Raw genomic sequence first — 22,613 nt, forward strand, 5'->3', positions numbered from 1 at the left:
AGAAAGAAAATTATGGCAAGTAAGAAAAAGTAAGAAAAGAGCAAGAACATTGGGAGCTGTGGGACAACTTCGAGTGCTTAATACATGGAAAATTATAGTATCTAAAGGAGAAGAGAAAGACGGGACAAAAAAATACTTAAAGAAATAGTGGCCAAAATTTTTCCAAACTTGATGAAAACTATAAACTCTCAGATCAAAGAATCTCAACAAACCCCAAGCATAAGAAACACGAAGAAACTACACCAAGGCAGATTATAATCAAACTGTTCAAAAATCAATGACGTACAATGGAATATTGTGCGGCTGCAGAAAGGAATTAAGTCGTGAAGCATGGAAAATGTGAACGAAACTTGAGGACATAATGTTGAGTGAAATAAGTCAGTAACAAAAGGACAAATATTGTATATTCTCACTAATATGAACTAACCATAATGAGCAAACTCTGAGAGTTAAAGTTGAAAGCATAAATTATCAGGAGATAGAAATAGGGCAGAGATTATGCAATTGATGCTTAAGGAGTACAGAAAGTTCAATAAGGTTGACGTAAATGTTCAGAAATGGATAGCCAATACTGTGTGATGGTAGCAAATACTATAGGTGTAATTAACAAAGCTGAGTATGAGTATAGTTGAAAGAGGAAGGCTAGTGTCATGTATGTCACCAGAAGGAAAGCTAGAGTTAGATAAAAAGTGGGACTCTATAACCTAGAGTAACCTAGAGTGGACAATGATGGTAGTTAATTCTATAAATATAAGAAAGTTCTTACATGAACTAGAACAAACGCATATCACTATTACAAGGTGTTAATAATAGGGTTGTATATGGAAAAAATACAATTTATGTAAACTAAGGTCTATAGTTAACATTAACATTGTAATATTCTCGCATTAATTGTAACAAAGGAACTATACAAAGCTAAATGTCAATAATAGGGGGATATAATGAGTATGAGATTTTTTTCTTCAGAAGAAATGAGAATGTTCTCATATTAACTGTAGCAGTGAATGTATGTATAACTATGTGATTATACCAAGAGCCATTGATTATACACTTAGGATGGACTGTATGGTATGTGAATAAAACTGTTTAAAAAAATTAATGATGAAAAGAAAATCTTAAATTTAGCCAGAGCAGAAGTATAGGCTACATAGAGAACAAATATAAGGGTGAAAGGGTGACTTCAGAACTCCCATGAAATACAAGGCAGGTGAGAAGACAGTAGAGCAACAACTTGAAAGAGAAAACTGTCAACATAGATTCTATATCCAGCAAAAATACCTATCAAAAATTATGATAAATTCAACAGCAAAAAGACAAACAACCCAGTTTTAAAATGAGCAAAAGACTTGAATAGACATTTCTCCAAAGAGAAATGGCCAAAAGGCACATGAAAAGATGCTTAAGATCATTAGCAATTAGGAAAATACAAATCAAAACCACAACGAGTGATGTACGCCAGAAACAAAGCCAAACACTATAATGCCTCACTGATATGGGCTAACTACAATGTGTAAAATCAGTATTGAATCTTAGAGCACAGCCTAACAGGGAAATGATTATTGTAATGGTCCCTAAACTGTAAACTCTTACAGCAGTCAAATCTATTCCTGAATTGTAATGGCTATCTCCAAACTCTGAGATGTTGATCCCTTGGTGTATAACCTGATTGGTCTCTGGAATATTGGGTATCTGTGTGGCACCTGAAATTCAGAGCTAGAGCTCAGCAGATGTGAACATCAGTACTAACACATACAGCAACTATTTAAAAAAAAAAAAAAACTGAAAAAGAGCCCAAACATCAATTAAAGAATGAATGAAGCAGATATGGTTAAGACTAGGGCAAATCGGGCTAAAGGGTAAAGGTTGAAACTGCTGTGTGTTAAAACTTCAACTTCCATGTGAGACCAAGGGAAGAAACGTTTATTTGGTGTAGGATCTATATTTTCTAAACAATATAACTTCTACAGTCAGTTTGTTCAAACACTACAATTACATGGAACTTTGAATAGGAAGTGAGTTATGGTAGGTCTGTATAGGTTAGAGTGAAATAGCAACACATCCCAAAGTAATTTGGGCAGAGAATAAAAATATATATTCAGGGCCACCCTCAGGAGCTGGGGGAGGATGTGGAGGTGTTGGACTTCCTCACCTGGATTGTTGCTGATGTTCTCACAAACATTGGGGACTGACAGCTTGACATGCTGAGCCCTCTGTCTTGAGGCTTGCCCCTTTGAAGCTTGCTACTGCAAAAGAGAGTCTCCCCCTGAGTGCCTCTTTGTTGCTCAGATGTGGCCCTCTCTCTCTAACTAAGGCACCTTGGCAGGTGATCTCACTGCCCTCCCCCGTACATGGGACCTGACTTCCAGGGGTGTAAATCTCCCTGGCAATGCAGGATTTGACTCCCGGGGATGAATCTGGACCCGGAATCATGGGATTGAGAACATCTTCTTGACCAAAAAGGGGATGCAAAATGAAATGAAATAAAGCTTCAGTGGATGAGAGATTTCAAATGGAGTCGAGAGAGATTTCAAACGTGTAGACATTCTTACTTACTATATAGATAACACTTTTTAGGTTTTAATGTATTGGAATAGCTAGAAATAAATACCTGAAACTACCAAACTCCAATCCAGCAGCCTTGACTCTTGAAGACGATTGTATAACAATGTAGATTACAAGGGGTGACAGCGTGATTGTGAAAACTTTGTGGATCCAGTGTATGGATAAGTGAGTAGAAAAATGGGGACAAAAACTAAATGAAACATAGGGTAGGATGGGGGGGGATGATTTGGGTGTTCTTTTTTGTTTTTATTTTTTATTCTTATTCTGATTCTTTCTGGTATAAGGAAACTGTTCAAAAATAGACTGGGGTGATGAATGCACAACTATATGATGGTACTGTGAACAGTTGATTGTATACCATGGATGACTGTATCGTATGTGAATATATCTCAATAAAACTGAATTTTAAAAAACCACAATGAGATACCATTTCATACCCACTAATATGGCTACTAATAAAAAAAAAACATAAAATAAGTGCTGTAGAGAATAAGGAGAAATAGGAACACCTGCTAATTTTTGGTGGCAATGTAAAATAGTGCAGCTGCTGTGGAAAACAGGCAGTTCCTCAGAAAGTTAAGTACAGAATTATCACATGACCCAGCAATCCCACTTCTAGGTATATATCCAAAAGACTTTAAAGCAGGGACTCAGAGAGATTAGTCACACACTGATGTTCACAGCAGCATTATTCACAACTGCCAAAAGATGCAAGTAACCCAAGTGTCCATTAACTGACGAAAGAATAAACAAACTGTGTATATGCAAACAATGGAATATTATTCAGCTGTGAAAAGGAACAAAGTTCTGATACATGCAATATTATGAACTTTGAAGACATCATGTTAAGTAAAATAAACCAGACACAAAAGGAAAATTTTGTATGATCTCACTGATATGAAATTATTAGAATAAGTAAATTCATAGAGCTATAAACTAGAATACAGATTACCAGGGGCTGAGGTAGGGTAGGGAATGGAGAACTAATTTTTAAATGCTACAGACTTTCTTCTTGGAGTGACAGAAAAGTTTTGGTAATGGATGGTGGTGATGGTAGCAAAACATTGTGACCATAATTAACAGCACTGAATTATATATATTTGAATGTGATTAAAAGGGGGAAATTTAAGGTATATATTTTACTAGAATAAAAATGTTTAAAAAAAACATAGGAATGTACAAACAGTGAACCCTAATATAAACTAGGCACTATAGTTAATAGTACAATTATAATAATGTTCCATCAACTGTAACAAATGTACCACACTAATGCAAAGTGTTAATGATAGAGAAAACCAAGTGTAAGGGGGAGGTATATAGAAACTCTCTTTTACGCATAATTTGAATCATTACATGATAAAACAAGAACAGGCTGCTCTATAGAAAGAACTCAATGTAATAACAAGCATAATGGCTAAAATTAATCTCAAAAAGGTAATGACTTGAGAATGGATATTGCTAGAAACCAAAATTAGTATACCAGAAAATAAGCTTCACAACATTAAAAAATGAAACTTACATTATTTTTTACCCATCATGTTAGCAAAGATTTAGACTCTTATGATATGCAAGAAAACAGTACTTTCAGCATTTTCTGCATTATAAATTGGTACAGTCATTTTAGAGTATAAATTAGCAATACAATTAAGATTTAAAATGTTCATATCCTTGGAACTCAGAGCTTGCATTCCTAGAAATTAATCCTGAACAAAAAAGGGGGGGGGGCTTTTTTTTAAATAATAATTTGAGGCTTTTTTTAAATAACAGTTTGGAAATAGTCAAATGTTGATCAATAAAGAAATATCTAACCAATATATCTATAAAATGTAATATTCTATAGCAATTAAAAGGATTGCGGTACTAACAAAGAAAAACGCCAAAGACTGCTAAGCGAAAGAAGCACATTATATATAATAGACAAAATTTTTAATAAATATTAATATGTATATGAAAAAATTAATACAAAGCAGAGCATAGACCTAAATGTAAAATCTAAAACTACAAAACTAGAAAAAAAATAAGAGACAAATCCTTGTGTGACCTTGGTTTAGGCAAAGATTTCTTAAACATGAGAACGTAAAAAACAAGCCAGACTAGGAAAAAATCTTTGCAAAGCATAAATCCAGTAAATGTCTGATATCTAGAACATATAAAGAATTCTTAAGGCTCAGAAATAAAATGAACCCAATAAAAAAATTGAAAAAATTGTTGGACATTCCAGAAAAAGAAGATATATGCAGGGGAAATAAAAGAAGATACATGGATGGCAACCAAGCACAGAACAGACGCCCAACATCATTAGTCATCAAGCAAATATAAAACAAAACCACAATGAGATGCCATTACACTATCAGAATGATTAGAATTAAAAAAGACTGACCATACCAAGTATTGGAGGGAGGTACTAAAAGTCTAATACAATGCTGGTGGAAATGTAAAGTGGCACACTCACTTTGGAAAGCAGTGTGACAGTTTCTTAAAAAGTTAAACATATACCTACCATATGATTTAGCCATTCCTCTCCTAGACATTTACCGAAAAGAAAATACATGTCTACATAAAAATTTGTACATGAATGTTCGTACCAGCTTTATTTGTAGTAGCCAAAACCTGGAATCATTTCTAAAGTCTATCAACAAGTAAATGGATAAATAAATTATAGTATATTTATATAGTGGAATACTACCCAGCAATAAAAAGGAATGAACTATTGATACATGCAACAACATGAGTGAATCTCAAAATAATCACACTGAGTGAAAGAAGCTAGATTAAAAATTGTACATATTATATGATTCCATTTATATAAAACTCTAGAAAATGTAAGTTAATCTATAGAGACAAAAAGCAGATCAGTGGTTACCTGAGAAGGGGGTGCGGAGAGGAGCCAGATGGCAGGGTTACAAAAGGGCATGAGAAACCTTTTGGGAGTGATGGATATCTATCTTGCTTGTAGTGATGGTTTTGACAGGTTTATACATGTGTCAAGCTTATCAAATTTTACACTTTAAGTATTTATAATTCATTGTATACCAGTTACAACTCAATAGAGCTCTTTTTAAGAAAAGATGATGAAACTCGAGCAAAGGCAGTGACAGAGGAAATGATGTAAGATATATTGAATAGGTAGAATCTTCAGGACTTGGAAACAGAAGTAAGGAAAGAGATGCCCAGTTTCCTTATTTATTAAATGGGGATACAAACAAAATCTTTTATCGTCAAGTGATTACTTAAAATAAATATAAAATAACTGTGGTAAATGTTAAATCATTATACCGATGCTAGTTGCATTCGTTATTATAAAAAAATTATCTGAAAGAACGTAAGGGAAAGAGAAAGCCAATGGTATCTTTTTTCCAAAAAATGTAGCATAAAGCAACTAATGGCTGAGTTATTTAACTAAATGACTTGAAGATCCACTTAGTGAATCAAATTTTTAAATAGCTAAAAACAACAGAATAAACATATCTCCTCATTGGGTTTATGCAAAAACAAAAAGGGGATGCCAACTCTTTCTTGTTGGTCTGACTTTCGAAAGGTCGTGGACAGTCTGCTGCCACCTGGCCCACCTGTGTTGTGTCAACAGAGAGGCCAGTCCTGCTGGGATCTCTCTCTGAAACCCTCCTGGTTCTCCAGTTCTGCAGAAAAATCTGGTCCTCCAAAGAGTCACAGAATTGGAGATTTGTAGCTTGTTTCGTTATTTCCAAAAGCATAGTAGAAAATAAACATTTTCTCATGCTAAAGTCCCATAGGTGCACTAGAGTACCAGATTCTTTTGCTTTTAGCTAGAATCATTTCATTTAATCAGAATCAAAAATGGACAGTTAAAATCTCTTTGAGTCACAAAAATGGAGGAAGAAATTATTACTGAAGAAACATACTTCGTTTGGCAGACAGCATCATTTAAAATCTAGTGTCCGTGAAGGGGGAGGAGAAACAGTAACAATGCACTTTGCTTAGAAGAAATGAAGTACAAAGAAATGAAATGAAATGAGAAACATTGAGAAGAAATGAAAAGAGGGAAGGGGAAGGTAAAGGGGTAGAGGAGAATCCCTTAGGTCAGTGTCTCCCACCAGCCCTCCCTACAAAGGACATTGTTATCGTCTCCACTCAGCTCAAATATGCAAACAATTCTGCATCTCAAAGATTCTACAAAATCTACCTGCCACCACTTCCTTTAGAGAAATCTATCTCACATAGTCCTGAAAGTACTGCAAATCACAATACACCCCCCACCCCCAACCCATACATACATACACTCCCACTCCTACCACCCCATGTAGAGGTCAGTGATCAGGGTAGGCTGATCTGACTCACCCACCCACCAGCTCCCATATTTGACTCAAATAAAGAAACTTAAGGGTGCAAATGAATGGAAGTGTAACAAATCAGACACAAAAGGATAAAAATTATATGATCTCACTGATATGAACTAATTATAATATGTAAACTCATAGACATAACATATAGAATATAGGTTACCAGGATATGGAATGAGGCTAGAGAATGGGGAGCAGCTGTTTAATATGTGCAGAATGTTTAAATAGGTTGAACTGAACAGAGGTGACGTTTGTGCATTATTGTGAGAATAATTAACAGTGCTGAATGGTGTGTGAATGTGGTAGACAGGGGATTTTAGAGTCACATATGTCACCAGAAGGAAACTTGGAGGTTAAAACATGGGAATGTATAACAATGAATCTTGCGGTGGACAATGTCTGTGATTAACTGTACACATATAAAAAAAGTTCTTTCATGAACTAGAGCAAATGTATGACACTATTACGAGGGGATAATAAAAGAGGGGTATATTGGAAAAATATACCTTTCGCAAACTATGGACTACAGTTAACAGTAATACCTTAATATTCTTTCGTCAACTGTAACAAATGTACCACAACAATACTATGAGTTAATAATAGGGAGGATAAAGGGGTTATGGGGGGATTTCTGTTTTCTTTTTTATTTTTATTTCTTTTCTGGAGTAATGAAAATTCTCTAAAATTGATCATGGGTGTATTAGTCAAGGTTCTCTGAACCAACAGGAGATATCTGTAAATTTGAGATTTTATAAAAGTGTTTCACGCAACTATGGGGATGCATGAGTCCAAATTCCATAGGGCAGGCTGCAAGCTGGCACTCTGATGAAGGTTTTCGCTGAGTTCCCCAGGAGAGGCTGCCTGGCTGAAGTAGAGATGAAAATTCTCTCTTCTGACTGCTGATGCCATCACTTCTCCTTTTGAAGCCTTCAACTGATTGGATTAAACGTCTTTCATTGAGGAAGACACTCCCCTTAGCTGACTGTAGATGTAACCAGCCATAGATGCAATCAACCTACTGATTATTGAAGTCCACAAAATGTCCTCACAGTAGCAATTAGGCCAGTGCTTGCTTGACCAGACAACTGGGCACCATCACCTGGCCAAGCTGACACACAAACCATACATCATAATGGGAATGTATGCACAACTATGTGATGATACTGTGAGCCAGTGATTCTATCCTTTGGATGATTTGTATTTATATCTCAATAAAATTGCATTTAAAAAAATGAATGAAGCCACATCATCTGACAGCAGCCAATTAAAGAACAACAATCCCCTGGTTCCGGCTGCTAGGATCTCTAGAGTCGCCTTTCCTTATTCTTGGTCCTTCCTCAGGTCCTTCCTCAGGCCTCGTTGTTCAGTTCTTCCTGACTTAATTACTTCATCTCTCTCTTCCTTATTTTCCTCATTTGTAATGGGAGAATAATAGTATCTATACTTTATGAAGTTGTTGTTAGAAATAAATTAATATATGTAAAGTACTTAGAACAGTGCCTAGCAAATAGTAAACACTATATAAGTTAGAGTAGTTTTTGAATTGTTGTTGCTGTTATTTTTATTATCAAAGTCCAGAACTGGGTAATGTAGAGATTATCAGACTTTCCTACTAAAAATCTAAATAACACTGGGAAAAGACTGGCTCCCAACATTAGTAAAAAAATGTTAACAACTCTAACCACACAGATGATACTGACATTAGCCAGCTAATGTTCTGAACACAAATGACCACTGTGGGTATCCACATCATCTAGCTAAACGTAGACCAGTCAGTTTGGGCCTGTGCCAGAATATTACATGCTTTCTGTAGCTCTGGAAATTATCACCACAGAGACAATAGAGGCTATATGCTGAATAATGAAGCAGACTGTTGGGAGAAATAGGACACAAGGAGGTTCGCACTTGTAGTCTGTGAAACCACCAGGTATGACACATGGTGAGCAGATCTTAAAATGGTACACACATATTACTGTCATGTCTGAACACAGAGTGAGCCACATCACTGTGCACAGAAATGTTTTCTCTGCTCTTCATTAATGGGGGACCTCCAACACTCACTGTAGTGTCTTCCATTTTCTTGTACTCTAAAACACACTGAAAGTGTTCCAAACAGTTGCTGGGTCCAGAAATAAAGTTCTTACCAGAAAAACACCTTGGGCATTTCTGCCCTCTCTAGGTCACTTTCCCTTCCCAGCTACTTCTACGTGAGCTTTCAGAAAAGGCAAGGAATGCTCTCCCTGCCATCTTTCATTCATTCTAAGACCCTACTTGTGAAATCTACTTTAAAAATCCAGGTTCCTTGTCTCCAAGCTGTTAAAGAAAAAGAAAAACTCTAAAATTAAATGGTACTGATATAACATTTTTCCTGGCAGTGCTGGAAGGTGACCAAGCTCACATTACTGCTCGATCTCTCATCAGGAGACAGCCTGGTTCCTGAGGAACCATTAAAGAAAAGCCTCCTCCCCAACCCACCCCAAGAAACTCAGCTTCCAAAGAATTCCAGGAACTGTCTACTAAAGCTGCCTTATGCTTCTAAATTGATAACACACAGGGATAACAAGAAGTATCAGCCTGTCCATTCCAGAACCAGGATCTCCTACTTCAAATCTAGAGCTCTCCACCTACATTATAGATGATCCCCTCAAGATGTAAAGTTCTATCATCATAGGCAAGAATTTAAATAAAAATAAAAACTGCCTTATTCCTGCCAAAACCATTCTTCTCTACCACCTAGACCAGTGCTTTCATCCATGGTAAGAGTATATGGTAAAGCACTAGCCTAGAGAGCAGAAGGCTCAGTTCTAAGTCCTAGCTCCACTGTTAACTAATGCACAACAGTGAACAAGTAAGTTTATAAATCTAGGTCTTAGGATCCTCATCTGCACAACCAGGGACTATAATCCTGACTCATGTTTAACACTTCTTAGCAGCAGGACCTACCCTAAGAGACCCTGGAGAGAGACTGCTTCCAATCTTGCTTGCATTAAAGGAAGCTCTAGCTACAGACACAAATGGAGAGGAGGCGAAAACCCTGTTTTGCCCTTTCTTGTCAAGTCTTATACAAGTAGACATGTTCTCTCACTCAGAACTCCAAAGCAAATACTCCAGGAAAAAATGGGATAGTCATGGTTTAGCAGTTTTACTCATAGAAAAATCTAAAGGTTTCTTTATACCAAGTTCAACATGAGTCAGAACAGTGATGAGACTGCTAACAGCACCAGTGTCTACTTAGAGGCATTAGCAGACCCACACAGGGTCCAGAACTGAGAAGTCAACAGTCCTGCTCAACTCTGTGCTGATCAAACCACACCTGTCTATGTCCAATTTGAGGAGCTATGATCCAAGAAAGACATTAACAAAAATGTTCCAAGGCAGGAAACCAAGATGAGGAGGCTGAGTAAATATGCTTTCTCCAAAGAGTTAGAGTTATTTAACCTGAAGACGATAAGACTCATCTACACTTCCACCCAATCTTTGAACCATCTAGAACTCAGCCGAGTTACGACCGAGCAGGGAGCTACAGATGAATGGGGCTGCCTCAAAGGCCAGCAAGCTCCCAGTCATTAGAAGTAAAGCAGCAGAAGCTGGGAGATTTCCCTGGGAGGTAAGGAGAGGGTAGGGCTGGGGTGGAATTCAAAAAGCATGCTAACGAAGAACACTCCAGAGGCCTGGTCTGTTTGGAGCACCTTCCCCACTTTCCAGCACAGTGATCATATTCAGTCTTACTCAGTTACTATCAGTAGAATCATTTAAATAATTTGCCCTTACTAATCATTTTATATTCACATCCCTCTACAGCCAGGTTGCTATCCCTCCTCCTCTCTCATCTCTGAATCGACCAGCAATTAGGATTGAACACCCAGGCTGCCTGTTACCTTCTGAGGACTTCCATGCCTTCCACAGGTCCTCCACACTGATGAGTTTATCCTCACCATGGAAGGTGCTGTGTTTCACAGTCGGGTCATGGTAATTGAGGTCTTCCCTCAGGAACTGCAAGGGAAAGGCACACAAGTCACACGAGATGCCTGGGAGCTAGCCCAGCGAGATTTCCCCGCAGGTCATCTGCCGCCAGCCAGCAATAGAGCATTCCATCTACCCAGTGCACAAGGGTGTCACGTCACTCAAGTATCCTTCCATGCACACATGGCTTGGTTGCCAATTAGACCGCATTTTCTTATTTTTTATTCATTCACTTGTAAAAAGTAAATGTGAGTAATAAATTCCTTCCTCATATTGGTTTTTGAATTTTGGAAAGATGATAAATGACCATTAACTGGAATTCAATAAGCTAGAACAAGGAAGAAAGGGGATGAAGAAGTAACTATTTTTGAGCACTTGTCTCTACACTGAACAATATGTCAAGAACTTCCCAAGTGTTTTCTCATTGAATCCTCACAAGCTATGAATTAAATTTAAAATACTTGCTGTGATGCTCTTAAAACATGCCCATACAGGGAGGAGGAAGAAGGAAGTACCAAGGGCCCTATGCCAGTAAGTCTGTAGTAGGGCAAGATAAACCATCATCCTGCATGTGCATTTTGTTTTACTTCACTGTGTATATAGTGTATATAGCGGACAAATGGGTCCTAATTTTTTATCATCTAGTCTTTCCAGACCAGTGTATGACAGAAGTAGAGTTAGTAAGCTCATACATTTTGTATACCTTGTGTTAAAATTTATAGGGAAGACTTTGTTTTGAAAACTACAGAATTTTACTTGTGGAAGCAAAATCATTAAAAAAAAAAAAAAAAAAAAAAAAAACATGGTCTGAGCATTGCAGATGCAACCACTGGGTTGATAGAGGTAAGAAGGGGAAGAGTTCTAGGCCAGAATGTTCCTATTTAGAAGACACTTTCAGATTATATCCTTTGTTACATGTGTATAGTTTATTCAAATCTACTGTGTGTATTGTGGACAAATTTAAGTCCTTATTTGAAACAACTACTTTTTCTAGATGCTTAGAAGTATATAATATATGTTAAAAGTAGAGAGTGTAAAATAACATTTTAAATATTTTTTCTGTTAATACAGAGGAATGGTTGTATTTGGGGAATGGCACTGTTGAACTAGACATTTTGGAGCAGCGTGCTGAGGGGGTGGGGGGGGAAGTTCAGAGGGAAGGGTTCTTTGCCTGCAAGTTGTTAGACAAGCTCAGATTGTCTGATCATTGTTCTGTATAGGCATTTTAGTTATTGCTGTGTATTAAAGGACAAGTCCTAATGTCCAAAGTATATTAAAAATAGAGATAGAAAGATAATCCCTATAGAAATGTCCTTGTGTTAGTTTAGAGGAAGGCCTGTCTTCTGGGTGTGACTTTGCTAATACACCTCTTGGAGCCAGACACATTTTTGTACTTGGTCATTGAAATAGCGGAAGAGGAAGAAGAGGAAGGGCTCTTTGCTATCTCTGTATCTAGAAGACAGTTTTAGATTATAACATAGTTCTATGTGCATTTTTTGTAGAATACCTGTGTTTATTGTGGATAAGATTCATTATTTCACAATATCTAAGCTTTTCAGATTTCTTGAGGTGACAATGTATGATAAAAAGTAGAGCTAGTGAATTAACGAATTTATAAATATCTTTTTGTTGATAGAAAAGAAGCATATTTGACATGGAATTGTTAAATGACCTCTGAGCAGTTGGCATCAGAACTTGTTCATTTGGTTGGCTGCAGAGGGGTGGAAGAAGGTGCAGGGGGAGGGATGTATGCAACTGTGTTCATATTTCCATTTTGATGTAACCATTGTACATGGGCATCTCTTGGCTGTACCATAGGAAAACATTGCTAAAATAATTCAATGGAAACATACTTTGCTATTTCAATATAGATCTGACAATGAATTCTCTTAGATGAATTAAACTAATTGTATTCTTGCTTTACATCTGATTTTAAGCGGAGCATTAAGGGAATGCAGTATTTGTAACTCTGCCAATATCTATAGAGGTCTGTTACATTTTTGTCTTTTATGATATTTTTGTCCCCAAGAAAGGCAGGAATATATTTTTTTTCCCCCTGATTGAGTTGGTGTCATGTATTCTTGGTTATCCCAATACTCATAGCTTTGGGACTTCAAATTGGTAAATATTCATGAAAAAGCATGATACACATTAAAATGTATGCTCAGTTGTATGTATACACATAAACCACCTAGAAGGATATGTCAACCCGTAAACTGCTTGTGATTCTGGATGACTTTTGTGTTTGCTTCTTGTGCTTTTCAGTTTTCTATATTGCACAATTAAAAGTTTGAAACAAAATAAATGTTATTAAAAAAAAATGCCCATAAATTATTTGACATTCCTCCCACAAAAAGTGGATTCCCATCCCCTTGAATACGAGATAACACTAGTGACTTGTCTACTCACAAACAAAATGTGGCAAACTGATGCCACATGACTTCCAAGGCTAGATACAAAAAGGCAATACAGATTCCACCTGGCACACTCTCTTTTGGGACACATGCCTTGGGAGTCCTGAGCCAACATGTAAGAAGCCTAGCTACCCTGAAGTCAGCATGCTAGAGAGATCACATGAAAATACTAAACAGAGTTACAGAGAGATGCCTGCGCAGCTCCAGATTTTTGAGTCTTCTAGCTGAGGATTGTGGGAAGATGATAGAGTAGGAAGCTCCAGGAATCAGTCCTTCCACCAGAACAATTATTGAACTGGCAGAAACTGTCTGAATCAACTATTTTGAAACTCTGGATTCTAGTAGAACACTGTGCAGTATCCAGGGAAGAGCAGAAGGAAGAGCCTGGTAACTGCAGTAAATACTGGTGAATTTCACTCTTCTTGCAGCAGCTACCATCCCCCACCCCCAGCTTCATGTCAGGGAGCAGAAGGGTCCTCAATCCTGGCTCCTGGTACAGCTCAGCATGCTGGTGCTGGCATGGGATATAAAGACCTAGTTTCCCAAGATCTGGAGGGGTACAGTCCAATTACTGCATACTGCTTTTGATCCGTTACTTCAGGTTATTGGGCACCTGGCTCTGAGGGCTACCATTGTTCCAACCCACCTCAGGCAAGAGCAGCAAAGCAGTCATGAGGGCAGTGACCTTCCTCAAAACTAGGAAAATAGTCAAAGGGCTTCATTAAATCGGCAAGTGCTAAATCAAGAAAATTCAGCTTCAAAGCACTAAAGCAGAAGTTCCTGGCATCTTGCTGGTGCTTTCCTCAAACCCTCCTCAGTGTAGTGTGGAGCCAGCCTGTGCTCCCATTCTGGGGCCCTGGCCCTGTTCCAGCTGTGAGAGACTGACCTAGGAAATTCCTGTTTGGATGCCTCCCCACCCTGAATTTACCCACCAAGCAAAAGCAGCTTGGGGCAGCTAAAGCACTGTAAGAAACAAATAAGTCAAACAGGCTTATCTCCTCTAAATCCTACAATAGAGCACTTAGGAGAGGAAGAACATCTACTTCATAGGGAATAGAAGGGGCATTCAAATTCCCGTAAAAAGGGGGAGTTCCTAAGCAACCACAAGCCCAGGAAAAGACAAATGCTCAGAAAAAAACAGGGAGGATCCTGTACTTTGCATTTGCCTCAGCTGACCTTTTTTATAGGAGGGCTGAACTCTGAAGGAGAGCATCCAACAACACACAGCCAATTTGCAAAGATTGCAAAAGGTGTGTTTTGCAGTGGTTTTTTTACTGTTAGCGCCTGGCACTCAAGGAAAGTTCTGTGATGACACTAGCTGGATACAAACTCAACAAACAGACAGCTCAAGGACTAAATTCTAGAATTAACACTATAAAGTATTAAAATGTACAGTGTGCAACAAAAGATTACAAAAGAAAGAAACAGGAAATGATAGTCCATCCAAAGAAGAGCATAAAAATCCAGAAAACATCAATGAAGAAGACCAGACTGTGGATTACAGGTTAAAGACAAGGAAAAAAAAAAAAAATCCTCAGTATGCTTGAATATGAAGGAAAATACAGAGAAAGAAAAATAAAGAGAAAGAACTAAAGGATATCAGCAAAACAATGAATAAACAATATGAGACTCTCAATAAAGAGACAGAAATTTTAAAAAAGAACCAAACAGAACTACTAGAATTGAAGACCACAATAACTCAAATGAAAAATTCCCAAAAGGGTTTCAATAGAAGATTGGAGCTAGTAGAAGAAAGAATCAGTGAACTCAAAAACAAGACAATTGAAATGAGTCAGGCTGAGGAAAAGAAATGAAAAGAATTATAAAAAGCAAAAGCAGCCTAAGAGACCTATGGGACATCATTGTGCATACCAATATATGCATTATGGGAGTCCTAGGAGGAGAAGAAAGAGAGAAAAGGACAGAAGGAATATACAAATTAACAATGACAGAAAACTTTTGAAACTTAGCACAAGACATGAATATGCATGTCCAAAAATGCACAACAAACACCAAACAGGATAAACTTGAAAAGAAATATGCCTGGACACATACTAGTCAAAACTGTTGAATGCAAAGGACAAGGAGAGTTCTTAAATATGTAAGAGAAATGCATTGTGTTATGTACATGGGAGTCCCAATAAGATTAAGTTCCAATTTCCCATGGAAGAAGGAAGGCAGTGGGTTGAAATATTTCAAATACTGAGAAAAAACAATTTCCAACCAAGAATTTTATATCCGGTAAGACTGTCTTGAAAAAAACATTTGAAAAAATGAGAGATTAAGACATTCCCAGGTGGGATGAGCCTGGACCCAGCACTGTGGGATTGAGAAAATCTTCTTGACCAAAAGGGGAAGAGAGATGAAACAAATAAGGTTACAGTGGCTGAGAAATTTCAAACAGAGTTAAGAGGTCTCTCTGGAGGGTATTCTTATGCACTATATAGATATCACTTTTTAGTTTTTAGCGTGTTGGAATGGCTAGAGGGAAATACCTGAAGCTGTTGAACTGCAACCCAGCGACCTTGATTCTTGAAGACAATTGTATAATTATGTAGCTTGCAGTGTGACTGTGTGATTATGAAAACCTTGTAACTCGCACCCCTTTATCCAATGTATGGACAGATGAGTGGCAAAATGGGGACAAAAATTAGATGAAGAATAGGGTGGGATGGAGGGGATGGAAAGTTCTGGGTGTTCTTTTTTGCTTTTATCTTTATTTTGGAGTAAGAAAAAGGTTCAAAAATTGATTCTGGTGACCATCACAACTGTACGATGGTGCTGTGAGTAACTATACACTGTAGATGACTGTAGGGTGTGTGAATATATCGCAATAAAACTATATTTAAAAAGTAAATGAACAATGGGGGAGGGGAATGGGATGTTTTGGATGTTCTTTTTTATTTTTATTTTTATTTCTATCTTCATTTTATTTTATTTTTTGGAGTAATGAAAATGTTCAAAGATTGTGGTGATGAACGCACAACTATATGATGATACTGTGAACAACTGATGGTACACTTTGGATGATTGGATGTTATGTGACTATATCTCAATAAAATTGCATTAAAAAAAAAAGTCATTTCCAGGTAAACAAAAGCTGATGGAGTTCATTACCACTAGAATGCCCTACAGGCAATGATAAAGGGAGTTCTTCAGATTGAAAGGTAAGGACACTAGACAGTAGACGGAAGCAACAGAAAGAAATAAAGAACTCCAGAAAAGGTAACCATATAGGTAACTATAAATGCCAGTACTATTATAGTGTATCTTTTGGTATGTAACTTCACTTTTTACTTCTTACAGGCTTAAAAATACAAATGCATAAACAGTACTGATGAATCTATGGTTTGGGGAACACAATGTATAAACATATATTTTGTAACAACTACAACAAAAAGGTTGGGGGATGGAGGGCTGTAGGAAAAGGGTAAGTATGTACCATTGAAGTTAATTTGTTATCAAATCAAATGTGATTGTTATGCATTGGGATGCTAAATTTAAACCACACACACACCAAAACAAACAAACAAACAAAAAAAAAAAAAAACAAGAAATATATGAAAAAGATATACAGGAAGAAATAAGAAGGGACTCAAAATGATACAATACCAAAAAAAATCAATAAATTTGAAAGTAAGCATTAACAAAATAATTGAGGGACAAAAAGGATGTAAGACTTACAAAGACCATGTAGCAAAATGGCAGAAGTCTTGTATTAACAGTAGTTAATTTAAATGTAAATGGATTAAAATTTTCAGTCAAAAGGCAGAAGTTGGCAGAGTGAATAAAAAAGCATGACCCAACTATATGTTCTCTGCAAGAGACTCACCGTATATTGAAAGACACAGCTAGGTTGAAAGTGAAAAGATGGGGGTGGGGGAAACATGCAAGTGTAACCAAAAGAGACCTGGGGTAGCAACATGAACATCAGATAAAGCAGACTTTAAGTGAAAAACAGTTATGAGGGACAAGAAAGTCACTATATACTGCTAAAAGCATCACCACTACAAAAAGACATCATGATTATAAATATATATGTATCTAATGGCAGAGTCCCAAAATAAATGAAGCAAATACTTACAAATTTGGAGGGAGAATTAGATAGTTTTATAATAATAGCAAGACTGAAATATACAACTTACAATAATGGATAGAATATCTAGACAGAAGATCGATAAGGAAATACAAGACTTGAAAGCTATTCTAAACAAACAATAACAAATATATATAGGACACTTCACCCAACAGCAGCAGAAAACACATTCATTGTTAGTGCCCATGGATCATTCTCTAGAATAGACCATATCTTAGGTCACAAAACAAGTTTCAACAAATTTTTAAAATATGAAAATCACACAATGTATCTTCTCCAACTAAAATGGAATGAAGCTAGTAATCAATAATAGAGGAACTGAAAAATTCACAAATATGGGGAATTAATGCACCCTTAAAAAACCAATGGATTCAAAGAAGAAATCACAGGGAAATAGGAAATATCTTGAAGCAAAAGAAAATGCAAACACAACATACCAAAATTTATTGAATGCAGCAAAGGCAGTTCTGAGAGGGAAATTTATAGCTCTAAATGCTTACATTATAAAAAGAAGAAAGATCTCAAATCAGAGACATTATCTCAGGTCTAGAAAAATATCTAGAAAAGGAAGAACAAACTAAACCCAAACCAAGGAGAAGGAAGAAAATAACAAAAATTAGAGCTGAGATGGATAAAATATAAAATAAAAAAAACAAAAGAGAGAAACACCAAGGTAATTATTTGAAATGATCAATAAAATCAACAAACCCTTAACTAAACTGACAAAGAAAAAAGAGAGAGTTTAAAAAAAAACAAAAACCTAAAATCAGAAATGAAAGGCGGGGGGGGGGGGCATTACTACCCCAGATAAATAAAAAGGATTATGAGAGGATACTACGAACAACAGTATGCCAACAAATGATATGAACTATATAAAACAGAAAAATTCCTAGAAACACATGAATTACCTACATTGACTCAAAAAGAAATAGAAGATCTCAACAGACCAGTAACAAGTAAAGAGATTGACTCAATAATCAAAAACCTCCCAACTAAGAAAAGCCCAGGACCAGATGGCTTCATGGGTAAATTCTATAAAACATACCAAGAAGAAATAACTCCAATTATGCAACAAACTCTTCCAAAAAAACTGAAGAGGAGGGAACACTATCTAACTCATTATATGAGGCCACCATCACCCTCATACCAAAGCCAGATAAAAATACCACAAGAAAAGAAAATTACAGACCAATATCCCTTATGAATTTAGATATAAAAAATCCTCAAAAAAATATTAGCAAACTGAATCCAGTAGCACATTAAAAGAATTATACAACATGATCAAGTGGGCTTTATCCCAGGCACGCAAGGATAGTTCGACATAAGGAAAAGACATTAACAGAACAAAGGGGGAAAAAGCCCACATGATCATCTCAACTGATGCAGAAAAGGCATTTGACAAAATCAAGCACCCTTTCTTGATAAAAACACTTCAAAGGATAGGAATAGTAGGGAATTTCCTCAACATGATCAAGAGCATATATGAAAAACCAACTGCCAACATCATACTCAATGAGAAAGACTGAAAGTTTTCCCTCTAAGATTTGGAACAAACAAGGATGCCCACTGTCACTACTGTTATTCAAACAATGTACTGGAAATTTAGCCTGAGCAATTAAACAAGAAAAAGAAATAAAAGGCATCCAAATTGGAAAGAAGTAAAACTTTCCCTACTTACAGACAACAAAATCTTATATATATAAAATCCTGAAAAAATCCACAACAAAGCTACTAGGGCTAATAAAGAGTTCAGCAATGTAGTGGAGTACAAGATTAACACACAAAAATCAGTAGTGTTTCTATACACTAGTAATGAACAATCCGAAGAGGAAGTCCAGAAAAAGAAATTCCATTTACAGTAGCAACTAAAAGAATCAAATATCTAGGAACAAATTTAACCAAGAATATAAAGGACTTATACATCAAAAAATAAAAAACATTACTAAAACAAATAAATGGAAGACATACATGCTCATGGATTGGAAGGCTAAATATCATTACGATACCAATTCTACCTAAAGCAATTTACAGATTCAACACAATTACAATCAAAAGTCCAACAGCTTCTTTGCAGAAATGGAAAAACCAATCAAATTTATATGGAAGAATAAGGGGCCCTGAAGAGCCAAAACGTCTTTTAAAAGGAAGAAGAACAAAGGTGGAGGACTCACACTTTCTGATTTTAAAACTTACTACAAAGCTACAGTGATAAAAACAACATGGTACTAGTACAGGACAGACTTATAGACAAATGAATCAAATTGAGAGTTCAGAAAAAGACCCTCCCATCCATGGCTAATTGATTTTGACAACTGTGTCATGTCCATTCAATTGAGTAAGAATAGTCTCTTCAACAAACAGTTCTGGGAAAACTGGATATCCATATGCAAAAGAATGAAGGTAGACCGTTCTCTCATACCATATATAAAAATTAACTCAAAATGTATCAAAGCACTAAATGTAAGAACCAGAACTATAAAACTCCTAGAAGAAAATATGGAGAAGCATCTTCAGGAACTTGTGTTAGTGGATGGTTTTTTAGATTTTACACCCAAAGCATGAGTAACAAAAGAAAAAATACACCAACAGGAATTCATTGAAATTAAAAACTTTTGTGCATCAAAAAATTCATCATGAAAATAAAAAGACAAGCTACACAATGAGAGAAACTATTTGGAAACTACATACCTGACAAGTGTTTAATGTCCAAAAATTTATAAGGAAATCTTACAACTCAACAACAAAAAGGCAAACAACCACATTTAAAAATGAGCAAAAGACTTGAACAGACATTTATCCAAAAGAAGATACACAAACAGCCAAAAAGCACTTGAAAAAATGCTCAATATCATTAGCTATTAGGGAAATGCAAATCAAAACCACAATGAGATACCACTTCACACCCAATAGAATGGTTACTATTAAAAAAACAGAAATTACAAGTGTTGGAGAGGATGTGGAGAAATAGAAACATTCATTCATTGTTGGTGGGAATGTAAAATGGTGCAGCTTCTGTGGAACACAGTTTGGTTGTTTCTTAGAAAGTTAAGTATAAGAATTACCATATGACCAAGCAACCCTACTTCTAGGTATATACCCAAAAGAATCAAAAGCAGGGACTTGAACACCAGTCTTCAAAGCACCGTTATTCACAATAGCCACAAAATGGAAGCAACCCAAGTGTCCATCAACCGATGAATGGATAAACAAAATGTGGTGTATACATAAAATGGAATATTATTCAGTTGTAAGAAGGAATGAAGCTCTGATACATATAACAACATGAATGAACCTTGAAGACATCATTTTGAGTGAAATAAGCCTGACACAAAAGGACAAATATTGTATGATTTCACTGATATTAATAATTAGAATAAGCAAATTCTTAAGAGACAGAAACTAGAATACAGGTTACCAGGGGCCAGGGTGAGGGTAGGGAATGGGGAGTTAATTCTTAATTAGTGCAGTGTTTCTGTTTGGGGTGAAGGAAAAGTTTTGGTAATGTATAGTAGTAAAAGTAACACAATACTATGAATGTAATTAACACTACTGAATTATATATCTGAATGTCATTGAGAGGGGAAATTTTAGGTAGCATATATGTTGCTAAAATAAAAATTAAAAAAAAAAACAGGACTACACAACACAAATAGTAAATCCTAACTATGGACTATAGTTAATAGTACAATTATAATAATATTCTCTCTTCAGTTGTAACATAGGTACCACACTAATGCAAAGTATTAAAAATGGAGACAGATATATGGGAAGTCTGTATTTTCTGCATGATCTTCCTGTAAACCTACAACTTCTCTAATAATTTTTTTTAATGTGTCATTTGAGCAAATACGTGGAGGAATAAGAGAAAGCATGCTAAATAACTTGGAGAAGATTATCCCAAGAATAGGGAATGGAAAATGCAAAGGCTCTATGGTAGTTTGGAACTGTATGTACCTGAGAAAATCATGTTCTTAGAGCTAATCTGTTCCTGTGAATGTAAACCTATTGTAAGTAGGACCTTTTGATTAGGGTACTTCAGTTCAGGCATGGCTCAGGGTGAGTCTTAATCCTCTTACTGGAGTCCTTTATAAAAGGGATGAAGAGAGAGGGAGAGAAGAAGGGTGAGAGGAGAGAGAAAGGGAAGAGAAGGGAAGGGAGATGTGCCTCACCATGTGACAAAGGAGTCTAGGATAACCAGCAGCCAGTCTTTGGGGAGAAAGCATCACCTTGATGATGCCTTGATTTGGACATTTTCACAGTCTCAAAACCATAAACTAATAAATTCCCATTGTTGAAAACCAACCCATTTTATGGTATCTGCTTTGAGTAGCTTAGCAAACTAAAACAGGCCCTGAGGCCAAAACACACTTTTATTCAGAGAAGACTCTTCCTCATAGGCCATTACAGGGACTCTTGGCTTTTACTCTGAGATGGAAGCTGTCGGAGGAGCAACATGATCACGTTTACATTTTTAAAGGATGTTTGTGGATGCTGTGTTGAAAAACAGACTGTTAAGGAGCAAGGGCAAATGCTGGTGGCTATTGCAAAAACCCAGGTGTGAGATTATAGTGCTTGAAGCAAGGTGGTAGCTATGGAGGCGATGAGAAGTTTGAAAGACATAAGATCTGAAATCCTCATGATTTTGTAGTTCTAATTAATGGGGTCCTTTATGATATATCCTTCTTTGGTCCTTGTAAACCCTGACTGAGATCATCTTAATTTAAGACTAGAAAAATACATATCATATGCAGAACTTAGGAACAGAAACACCAAAATCTACAAGGAAGGGGATTTTCTGCCATTACCAGTTAACTCCAGGAGAGCATATGATCACCAGCAGCCAGTCTTTGGGGAGAAAGCATCACCTTGATGATGCCTTGATCTCAGCTGTTTACAGAAACCCAATCAGAAATTGGTTCCAGATGCTTTTTATAGCCAAGTCTGATCATTAAGGGAGGTGGAGGACAGAGAAGTTCATGGAAAGAAAGTGCAAGAAGGGTCTACACTGGGACATGGCTAGAGGCCCTACTGGTGCCACTGAGCACACAAAGAGGGAATGGGGTCGGAACACAAGGCCAGTGAGAAGAAGGTGCCAAATGAGGAACATGGGCTGGTAGAGGCTCTACCTGAATGACTGGCCTGATGCTGAATGGAACGGGTTTAGAGAAAAATGAAGTGAGATTGCAATAATTAGGCCTGAAGAGTCAGAAACGCAGTGTTCTATAAATTTAAACAAAGCTCAAAATTTGTAGAAACAGG

The 22,613-nt window shown here is 36.6% G+C and overlaps 1 protein-coding gene across 4 annotated transcripts in view; it reads right to left on the bottom strand.

Moving 5' to 3' along the window:
* STIM1 (stromal interaction molecule 1) overlaps positions 1-22,613 on the bottom strand; it is a 232,889-nt gene that overhangs the window by 68,845 nt on the left and 141,431 nt on the right. For all 4 annotated transcript variants that reach the window (XM_037840482.1, XM_037840483.1, XM_037840484.1 and 1 more), the window contains exon 3: positions 10,760-10,874. In XM_037840482.1, coding sequence (XP_037696410.1) covers positions 10,760-10,874 — 115 coding nt within the window. The remainder of the gene's footprint in view (positions 1-10,759; positions 10,875-22,613) is intronic.

Source organism: Choloepus didactylus, chromosome 6 (genome assembly GCF_015220235.1).
Source record: "Choloepus didactylus isolate mChoDid1 chromosome 6, mChoDid1.pri, whole genome shotgun sequence".
Lineage (NCBI taxonomy): Eukaryota > Metazoa > Chordata > Mammalia > Pilosa > Megalonychidae > Choloepus > Choloepus didactylus.